Here is a 10,903-nt window from a genome sequence, read left to right on the forward strand (position 1 = left end):
TCCCATCAGAAATATCCCCTTGTTTCTGCATTGTGCCCGTCTGTGGAGGGGAGCAGAAACCAGGGTAAAGTCTATCTTTTGGGCACCAAAGATCAGCAAACACCCATAAAAACGATGGAATTTTACAGCAATTATGTAATATTTATTAATAGTGATGGTAGCGGCTTAGGTTTTTTTCTTTACAGTCCTATCATGATTTACTCTAGAACGTATAGTTGTACTTTAGTTCTAGACCAAAAAATATTACATATATAAATAACTCCTTGCATGATGTACTACCAATGGCCCGAGGCTGGTTATAACATGGCTGACCTGTGCCCCTGTATAGGTTATGGGGGATCGGGCCAGGGCACGTCTCCATACTACAACTAAAGGTGTGATCTGCCTGAGCGATGAGATTTGTGTAGGACACACGTTGGTTATGTCCATAATTGGTGTGGATAAATTTCAGTTCCTTGTTTATACAAAGCCCACATTTTTCAAGCTTTAGAACCAAGTGCCATATTGCAAATTATCCCTCTGCAGCTTTTTGTTTAATCTTTTTATTTTTTTTCTGATCCCGTGGCGGGTTCTGCTTTTTTTCAAGGTGTCACTAGCGAGTATGCCTTTGTACAGCAAACAGCTGGAGAGGGTTTTTTTTATTCTTTTTTTTTAGTTTTGGGTATTTGTCAGAGGGTTTTGTTATTGTCTGTTCTCGTCAACCTGCTAGCAGGACAGGAGCAAGCAGAGGAAGGCATGGGAGGTACTGCTCCCCCCCTTTCCCTTGAGATGGTGCAGACCCTGGCACTTGGCTCCTGTTTTTCCCCTCAGCTGCTGCAATTTCAGATTCCGCACTTTTTTTTTTACTCAATATGGCAAAGTTGCCCGGTTTGCCTGGAGACAGATGCCAGAGGGAAGACAAGTTGAACATTCCATTAGTGACGTGAGGACTTGGACTCACACGTTCTTCCACACGTTCAGCTGCTTTTTTTGCAGACCACCCCATCTCCAATGTCTTCTCTCTTCAAACAACCTTACCTTAAAAGTGATGTCCTACAGCAATGTAATCAGTCTTGTCATGTGTCGTTCAGCACTGGTGCTAAAGGTGACTTTTCTTCTTCTCCAGGTGGGATGTAACAAAGTATACACAAGCACCTCAGACGTTATGACGCATGAAAACTTCCATAAGAAGAATACTCAGCTCATTAATGACGGCTTCCAGCGCTTCCGAGCCACTGAGGACTGTGGCACGGTGGAATGCCAATTCTATGGCCAGAAAACCACGCACTTTCATTGCAGGTAATCATGCCACCTCTTAAGATCGGCCAGGCCATAGAGTAAGTGGGTATGGTTACAGCTGGGCAAAGAAGGGGTAAAGGGTATTTAGGAAGAGGTGTATGTAGCACAGGTGTCACACAGAAGACGGAGATGCTCAGACTTTTCTCATCTCTCTCTGCTTTGTTGCAGGCGTCCAGGATGCAGCTTTACCTTCAAGAACAAGTGCGACATAGAGAAGCACAAGAGCTACCACATCAAGGATGATGCTTACGCAAAGGATGGCTTCAAGAAGTTTTACAAATATGAGGAATGCAAATATGAGGGATGTGTATACAGCAAAGCCACCAACCACTTTCACTGTATCCGCAGTGGCTGCGGCTTCACCTTCACCTCCACCAGCCAGATGACCTCACACAAACGCAAACATGAGAGGCGGCACATTCGCAGCTCAGGGGTACTCGGACTCTCCTCTTCCCTAATGGGGGGGAAGGACAATGACCTAGAGGAGTCCAGCAATGATGATCTCATTGACTTCTCAGCTCTGAGTAGCAAGAACTCTAGTCTGAGTGCCTCCCCCACGAGCCAACAGTCTTCCGTATCCCTGGTCCCCACTGTATCGGAGACACCTTCTCCACAGGCACTGAAACCCACCAGCACCATTTCACCTACCACAAAGATCTCCACACTCCTGTCCCAGACCTTGCCCACCAATATGCCCCTGGCTTTAGCATTGTCAAGTTCAACACTCCCTGCTGGAACTGGGACATATTTTCCTATCATGAGCAGCCGTGGAGGCAACTCCTTGCCAGTTAGTGGTGCAAACATAATGCCCATCGTGGCACCAGATTCTTCTCCACTCTCTGCTTCTGGGGCCAGCGATCAGAAAAGCACTTCACCAGCTGCTATATCCATCATGGAAAGGATTTCTGCGAGTAAAGGGGTAATCTCGCCCATGATGGCGCGATTAGCGGCGGCGGCACTCAAGCAGTCTCTGACACCTGAAGCAGGTGAGCAATGGTTATGACCCTACCTGTTTGGGCATGGTCATCTGTATGAATCCCTCACTTTACACCGCTACTGTGTTTCCCCGATAATAAGCCCTACCCCGAAACTAAGCCCTGCCCTGGGTTCTGGACATCTGTCCAAAATAAGACTGGTTCGTGCACTAAAATACCCCGCCCCCCCAGCTCCAGCCCTATCCCCCTCACTGCCGCTCGGCATGATGGATGCTGCAGCGGTACGGTAGCAGCCCTGGTACCTCTGAAGCCTCCCGGTCCCAGGGATGCATTGCGCATGACTTCACCGTGCACCATCCACGCGGCATCTGTGCTGTACAGAGGCGGATTGTCAGGACTCTGTTCCCGCCTAAAAGCAGGACTGGGGGGGGCATGATGGGTATAATTAAAATAAGCCCTACCCCGAAAATAAGCCCTATGGTGTTTTTTGTTTCCGTGTCTTATTATCGACGAAACACGGTATGTATGTACCATGATAATAGCGAATTCTATGCTCTGGTTTTCTATTGGAAAAGGTTGAATTAGACAAATCTTGAGCACTGAACGAAGTTATTATGTTGCAGTCTAGTTGCCCTTGTTACTTGGTCTATTTCAAGTTCTGTAGAAGGCGTTTGTTGGCAGATTATCACTTTTTGGCTTCCATTGTCTTATTAAATAGTGACTATCGGAAGAGTGTTAACGAATAATCACATCTTAATTAACTGCAATCTCTTAAAGTTGATTTTTTTTTACCCTCAAATTGTATATTATCACAGGTCTTGGTCAGGCATCGGGACGCCTCAGCATTAAATCAGAAGCCCCAGACACAGAGGGAACAATGCTCCAGAACAGGTCTCAGGAGCACAGCCTGGACCTGAGCCTGAACAGGTGAGGATGACTCTGCATCACTCCCCTGAAATCAGGGGAGGGCATATATTATTTTATTACCATGTACTTACGTAGTGGGGGGGGGGGTACAAATACTATGTTATGAATTAGAGGAGTCCCTCACTAGCAGAACACTTGCTTAGCAGCTAGCTTTATGTAACATTCACTTTCTCTTATTCAGTAATGAGTCCAACGGTCAAGACACAATCCCTGATCCAGGGCCCCATCCCTGTCTTCTGAATAAGGTAAGAGCAGCCACGGTGAGCCCGGGCTGGACGCAGAGCGCTGCTCAGACTAGCCTCCCTGCTCCTATGATCTGACCCATTTCTCTTCTGGCAGGTCCCACTCTCCAACTCCACAGGAAGCTTGTTAAGCCTAAAAGCAGACCCTGACAGCAGTGACTCTGGGGCAGGGGAATCCACTCATTATCTCGGCAAGGTGATGAAGGCACTCGATCGGGAAAAGCACACCGAGCCCTGGAAGACATACCTGCGCAGGTAACGTGCAGCGGTCATACACAGAAGGTGCAGGTACGACTATGGTAAACCGTGTCTGACTTATGGAAGGGTTTTTGTATTTCTAGGTTTGATCCGGCCGATGTATGCGACCATCAGTGCGATTTCCTGCACAAGCTGCATTTTCATTGTGTGGTGGAGGAATGTGGAGCTCTCTTCAGCACTCAGGATGGAGCCATCAAACACGCCAAGTGAGTGACAGAAGGGAGGCTATGCCGCCTGTCCTATAGACATTAATACCCACTGGACGCACTGTAAACATCACACTTTTCCCCTTTACTGATGTGCTCAATTCTCTAATTGCAGCTTTCACTTCCGGACTGATGTAGGAACGAAGGGCAGCTCGGAAATACCTTTTCCTGGAGACTGTAAAATCTCACCAATGCCAACATCACCCACAAGCACGACCCTTGGCTGTGAGGTTCCCGGTCCCTGTCCTGCTATTGTCCCATCTAACCCCACTCTGTTGGCATGGAAACAGTTGGCATCATCCATACCACAAGTCCCCCAAATACCAGCCTCAGTGCCCAGCTTAGCTTCATCTCCAATAGCAACCTCCTCTCTGGAGAATTCTAAACCCCAAGTGAAGCCAGGATTCCTGCAGTTCCATGAGAAGTGAGTCCTCCAGCAGCTATAGGCTATGCACATGTGATGTTTCAGTCTGAGATCTCAGCGCTTAGTACATTACTAGAGATTTGGGGTTGTAACTGCCTTAGAGGTTGCTTGATGTTTCCTTGTGTTTGTAGTGACCCTTGCCTGGCGACTGACTGCAAATATGCCAACAAATTCCATTTCCATTGTCTGTTTGGAAACTGCAAATACGTGTGCAAGACTTCGGGGAAAGCGGAATCACACTGCCTCGATCACATCAACCCTAACAACAGCCTGGTGAATGTACGGGACCAGTTTGCATACTACTCCCTGCAGTGCCTGTGTCCCAATCAGGTGTGTGTCAGGCAAGCACATGCTCACTCCTATCCAATCCGTGTCTCTCCTCTGTCTGCCCCTCCCCTTTACAATGTATGCTCTCACAATCAGGGCCCTTTTCCCTCATGTGCACCTAATCCCAAGCTCTCTGCCACCCTAATAATTACTTCTGTCCCCTGATGCCACTGTCCTTACCATGTACTTGTCCTACAGGGTTGGGATCATTTGGTCTACAGCATTATGGTCGACACCATTAGGTCAACATGGGAAAAGGTCTAGGTCGACAGTCAAAAGGTTGACATGGGGTTTTTCACTGTTTTTTTTAACCTGAATGTCAACACAGTTGACATGGACACAGTTTAAAGTGCACCGCATCGCTCGCTACGCTCGGCACACTATTTAAATCTCCCACCACGCCCTAGCGGATGGTAGGGCATGAAATACCGCCTGTCGGCACATGTCGGCTCAAAAAACAGTGAAAAACTCCATGTCGACCTAGACAATGTCGAACTAACAACCTGTCGAACTTATGACCTTTTCCCATGTTGACCTTTTCCCATGTCGACCTAATGGTGTTGAATTAATGACTGTCGACCATAATGCTGTAGACCAAATGACCAGATCCCCTCCTACATTGCCTTGTACGTATACAAGTGTATAGTCGTCGTTCTCTTAAGACGATAGGTGTTGCAGAACCCTTGATAGCCATAAAAATAAACAATAATAATATTAATAATAATATATGCCAGACCACATCTGTCAATCAAATAATCAAAAAATAAGCCGAGAACATCCAGAGATGGTCAGAACCGTGTTCCAATTTGGATAATGTCCCATTTTGCTCTCTCTCCAGCACTGTGAGTTTCGGATGCGTGGACACTACCACTGTCTGCGGCCCAGCTGTTACTTTGTCACGAATATCACCACTAAGCTCCCGTGGCACGTGAAGAAGCATGAGAAGGCTGAACGGCGAGCAGCCAATGGCTTCAAGTACTTCACTAAGAGAGAAGAATGTGGACGAGTGGGTATGTACAAGCTCTCGTTGCTAGTGGTTACCCCTGCTGTGGACAGAGATAGAATTATTACAGTAGTGGTGCAGGCAGTGGCCATGGTGCAGTTCTGAATTATACCACTGTCCCCAGTGCAATAATAGCAATGCTGTATAGCTGCGTAATAAAGCCGTAGATCTGTAGCTGTTGGATATTGCAGCTAATAACAAAAAAGGCTGAGATATTAGTCATAGATCAGCGAGTGTCCCCTCCTCGGGATTTCTTCTATAACTGAAACGTTTGCAAACAAAACAGAAGGGCCTCACCCTGTTAACTCATAAAGAATTCATGTCCCAGGTTAATAGAGGCTTGCAGTAACCACGGTGATCAGTATCAACATACGTGAGCCAGTCTCGTGTCCTCTTACAGATGTCAGGAGACGGCTCTTATTTGTTCACCATTTGGAGTTACAGGTGCCGGGCCAGGTAACAAAGCCAGGTAACGCTGTCATGGAGACTGCAAGTCCTCACCTGCCGTATCCTCCACCTGTTTGTTCTGGTTGCTACAGAAGCAACGGACAAAAAACTGCAAGAAAGAACTTATTTTATCTGTGAGATGCTGAGCGGGAGGGCAGGCCAGGGAAAAACACTACAAAGCAACCAAATAACATGGAGCCTCAGTCTGCGGAGCTCATATGCCGCAAGGAGTACCTCAGATGAGGAATAGCAAAACTCCTGATACCAACCTGCAGGAAATAAAGTACTCCCACCTAGAAAGGCTGCTCGCTTAGTGGGCACCACAATTCACTTCCCGTCACTCACACACTTACTCATAGCGCCAAGACGTTGTGGACAATTGGTTTATCCCCTTATTATTCCACAAAACCCATTATTTCCCAGGAAGTCAGGTTTAGAATTTAAATTTACGTTCATGTGATAAAATCAAGAAAAATCCATCTTGTAGTAAGGGGGCAGATGCATTTATCTCTTGTTAAGGCTTCATACAAGGGTGATAAGGAGAGATAAACGTCCAGCCAATCAGCTCCTTACTGACTTTTTTCAAACACAGCCTGTAACATGGCAGTTAGCAGCTGATTGGCTGGACGTTTATCTCTCTTTATCACCCTTGCATTTATCTCTTGATAAGGCTTAATACATCTGCCCCAGTGTCTTATAAGAGGAGCCCTGACTAACAGTCCCAGGCCCCAGTCCGCTCTCTCACATATGATACATGCCAGACCCTGCTCATCAGCACTATTTATCTTATTAAGGTGAAGGGATAATTAAGCCCCATGTAACATTTGGTATCAGGGTGATACCATTTAATGAAGGTACACACCTGGTCTACTATCCCTATCCTGGGGAACACCAACAGGATATGGTGTGACTGGAGCATAACGGACCCAGCCACAGGACGTACTGAAAGCACTTTTCAATCTTGTACTTCAGCAAAGCTCACCCATAAGATTTGGGGCATACACACATAGAGATGTGTACTAAGATATTTAGGGTAGGCGATCTCCCGACCAGAATCACATATAACCCGATTATATCCATTCACACGGGCACAGGGCGCTCCTGACTCTGCAATCCCAGACTCCTCAGTAACATCTGTTACCCAGAGAAACACTGAGCATTTTCTCCCCTTCTTATTTCACTTCCAGGCTGCAAATACAACCAGGTGAACAGTCATTTTCACTGCATTCGGGACGGCTGTCAGTTCTCCTTCCTCCTCAAACACCAGATGACATCACATGCCCGCAAGCACATGAGAAGGATGCTGGGAAAGAACTTTGATCGGGTACCGGGCCAGGTAAATCATAAGCCAATGACACAGGTATTAGACAGACGTGGGGAGAACTCCTTTCTAACCAGCTGCTGTTTTTCAGGTGGGGTCTCACACTTCCATAAGCAGCAGCACAGCCCCCAGCCCATCCTCTACAGACAACCCTTCATCCTTCCACGCCACATCCCAAAACATGATGGACACCGAGACAGATGAGTGCATGGACTACACTGGAATGGGCAGCCCTGGAGGGATGTCCTCAGAGTCCTCCAACCTTGATCGCAGCTGCTCCAGCACTCCGGTGGGCAATGAGAGTGCCGATGCAGGTAATTAGTTACGGGCAGACTTAGGATAGGTAACTGGCGAACATTAGCACGGCCACACTTCCTGTCTGATCAGTGTGTCTAGATCTAGGCCCAGATCTCTGACAACCTGTCCTGTTAATGTATCATTTCATCTCATTATTTTCTCTCTTCAGCTTCTCATTTGGTTTCATTTTGTTCTGTTTCTTTTTTTTCTCCCCTTTTCTGTTGTGTTTTCCTGCTTCTCTCCACACTCTCCAGGCTGCCTGGTTCCTTCTGCTTCTGACGACGCACTCACCCACAATGCACCACCAGTGGCGGCTATGCCTCACGCTACTTCCTTTCCTCCTGCCCTGATCAGGCCTCCCCTCTCTTCCCTCCCGTACCTGCTCTCTCCATCCTGTGTCTCATACTCCCTGATCACTGCCAGCCTGGGGGTCAGCAGGGGCATTGTCGTGCCAACAAGCAGCGCTCCAACTTTCACACCAGTAATAGCCACTCCAGCTCCAGTCAAAAGTGATGTCCCACTAGTACAAGATGCAGCAGGTACCTTTCAGCTTCTTACATGCCACACATTGTCCTACATCTAGGATCATGCACCGTATTACCAATGTTCTACGCATACCCCACAGTCTCACCTTTCCTTTATGGCTGTTAGCTATTATGACAGTGCTTAGAACCTGCCCCCGCCATCAGTAACACACACTGAAGGAGGCTGGAAGTCACTGCTAGGCCTGGTACATGTGGTGCATCTGACACTTTCTTAGCTATTCATCTAGCCTGCACTTTAATGACCATCACACGCATCAGCATACATGGTTTTTAACCATGTGTGTTGTGAGCTGCAATCTCCCTAGCGTTTGGGTACCACGGACTCGGGTCTGGCTATGGAACCAGTGGAGAAGCGCAGACTGGCAGCAATGTGCCAGTGGGGCAGTACCAGAAACATTGGGTTCATTTAATTCAAAGCACCATTTGTAGAACATAATAAATATTGGGGTGAAGAAAACTCCATCTAAAGGTTACGTAACACAGGGGATCACTTGCGGAAGATTGGAACAACACGGATCTGTTAGCCTGGAGGCAAGCAGCGAGTTTTGCATACAGCGCAGAAGCAAATTTAAGCATGTTTGCGCATGCCCGTCCAATTCCGAGCTGGACGTAACTTGGCTGGAACTGTCTTTCTGTGAAATAGGGCATTTTGGGGTGGGAACTGGCCAGTGACAATGGGATTGCACATACCCGTAGCATGGACTGCTGCAGATAATAATGGCTACCAACGCCGCCCAAGGCCAATGGGTTGCGCAGATTTACATTTGTTTATACAAGAACCCCTGCATTAGTACAACAGCTTCTCGCATTGGCGTAAGGTAGTAAATCAGCAGTGACAGCCCCTCAGATATCTACTCTCACAGTACCCTGAGAAGCCCCACAACACTGAGGCAAGGGGCGGATAGAACATGTCAGAGTCCTGTAGTCGTTATACATAAGCTGCTATCATTTACTATTTACTGTAGTATTCTAATAAGACACCTTCTACTTGTACAGAAGATGTATAGAACGTACTGTATCCATGGATATAAAATACAGTGTTCACGCTAGGCTGTTTTAGCGGGACGCCGCACCCTGGCCGATTTATAAAGAGCAAAATGCCCCCCCCCTCCTGCTTATTTTGCAGCACCCTGCTAAAACAACCTAGCCCATCGGTCCCCGCTGCGGGCTTCTGTACACCACCAAGGCAGACTTTGGTGGGCGGGCCTGACCATGTCTGTGGCGCCGGCGGAGGGGCCTGCGCACACTTGTGACATTGGTGGGTGGGCCCGCCCGGCCACATGAGTGAAGTTGCTAGGTGAGCCCGTCCACATTAGTGATGTCGGCGGACAGGCCCGCCCACATTAGTGACGTCGCCGGACAGGCCCACCCACATTAGTGACGTTGGCGGACAGTCCCGCCCACATTAGTGACGTCGGCGGACAGTCCCGCCCACATTAGTGACGTCGGCGGACAGTCCCACCCACATTAGTGATGTCGGCGGACAGGCCCGCCCACATTAGTGATGTCGGCGGACAGGCCCGCCCACATTAGTGATGTCGGCGGACAGGCCCGCCCACATTAGTGACGTCGGCGGACAGGCCCGCCCACATTAGTAAGGTCGGCGGACAGTCCCACCCACATTAGTGCCGTCGGCGGACAGGCCCGCCCACATTAGTGACAGCGGCAGACAGGTCCGCCACGCCGCATGCAAAGTGCCCCTTTTCCTCCAGCACCCTGCCCTCCTGGGATGCTAGAGGAAACACTAAAATATTTAGTGTCCATGCATATAGAATTTGTAGTATCCATACATATAGATAGCCCAGTACCATTTATCCATATATAAAATATACAGTATCCATTTATAGATAATATACATTATCCATTTATATAGAATGTTCAGTATCCATGTATAGAATATGTAGTATCCATGCATACAGAATGTACAGTATCCATGCATATAGAATGGGATGCATATTATAGAATGTACAGTATCCATGCATATAGAATGTACAGTATCCATTCATATAGAATGGGATGCATATTATAGAATGTACAGTATCCATGCATACAGAATGTACAGTATCCTGCATACAGAATGTACAGTATTCATGTATATAGAATATACAGTATCCCTGCATACAGAATGTACAGTACCCATGCATATAGAATGGGATGCATAATATAGAATGTACAGTACCCATGCGATGCATATTATAGAATGTACAGTATCCATGCATATAGAATGGGATGCATATTATAGAATGTACAGTACCCATGCATATAGAATGTACAGTATCCATACATATAGAATGGGATGCATATTATAGAATGTACAGTATCCATGCATATAGAATGGGATGCATATTATAGAATGTACAGTATCCATGCACATAGAATGGGATGCATATTATAGAGTGTACAGCACCCATGCATACAGAATGCACAGTATCCATGCATATTGTAGAATGTACAGTATCTCTGCATACAGAATGTACAGTATCTCTGCATACAGAATGTACAGTATCCATGCATATAGAATGTACAGTATCCATGCATATTGTAGAATGTACAGTATCCCTGCATATAGAATGGGATGCATATTATAGAATGTACAGTACCCCTGCATATAGAATGTACAGTATCCATGCATATAGAATGTACAGTATACATGCATATAGAATGTAGCGTATCCATGCATACTGTAGAATGTA

The 10,903-nt window shown here is 47.0% G+C and overlaps 1 protein-coding gene and 1 long non-coding RNA gene across 14 annotated transcripts in view; one reads left to right on the forward strand and one right to left on the reverse strand.

The window, feature by feature from the left end:
- Nucleotides 1-10,903, forward strand: part of CASZ1 (castor zinc finger 1) — a 233,053-nt gene that overhangs the window by 218,277 nt on the left and 3,873 nt on the right. For 8 of the 9 annotated variants that reach the window (XM_083163469.1, XM_083163473.1, XM_083163470.1 and 5 more), the window contains 12 exons: nt 1,106-1,278; nt 1,447-2,264; nt 3,029-3,140; nt 3,322-3,385; nt 3,480-3,637; nt 3,724-3,846; nt 3,962-4,270; nt 4,402-4,600; nt 5,436-5,607; nt 7,235-7,383; nt 7,460-7,682; nt 7,920-8,204. In XM_083163469.1, coding sequence (XP_083019595.1) covers nt 1,106-1,278; nt 1,447-2,264; nt 3,029-3,140; nt 3,322-3,385; nt 3,480-3,637; nt 3,724-3,846; nt 3,962-4,270; nt 4,402-4,600; nt 5,436-5,607; nt 7,235-7,383; nt 7,460-7,682; nt 7,920-8,204 — 2,785 coding nt within the window. The remainder of the gene's footprint in view (nt 1-1,105; nt 1,279-1,446; nt 2,265-3,028; nt 3,141-3,321; nt 3,386-3,479; nt 3,638-3,723; nt 3,847-3,961; nt 4,271-4,401; nt 4,601-5,435; nt 5,608-7,234; nt 7,384-7,459; nt 7,683-7,919; nt 8,205-10,903) is intronic. The other variant, XM_083163474.1, reaches the window with a different exon arrangement.
- The window catches only part of LOC146043073 (uncharacterized), a 187,806-nt gene that overhangs the window by 146,788 nt on the left and 30,115 nt on the right, over nt 1-10,903 (reverse strand). The gene's annotated exons all lie outside the window — the stretch shown is intronic.

The sequence above is a fragment of the Crinia signifera genome, chromosome 19 (assembly GCF_055691185.1).
Source record: "Crinia signifera chromosome 19, ASM5569118v1, whole genome shotgun sequence".
Classification (NCBI taxonomy): domain Eukaryota; kingdom Metazoa; phylum Chordata; class Amphibia; order Anura; family Myobatrachidae; genus Crinia; species Crinia signifera.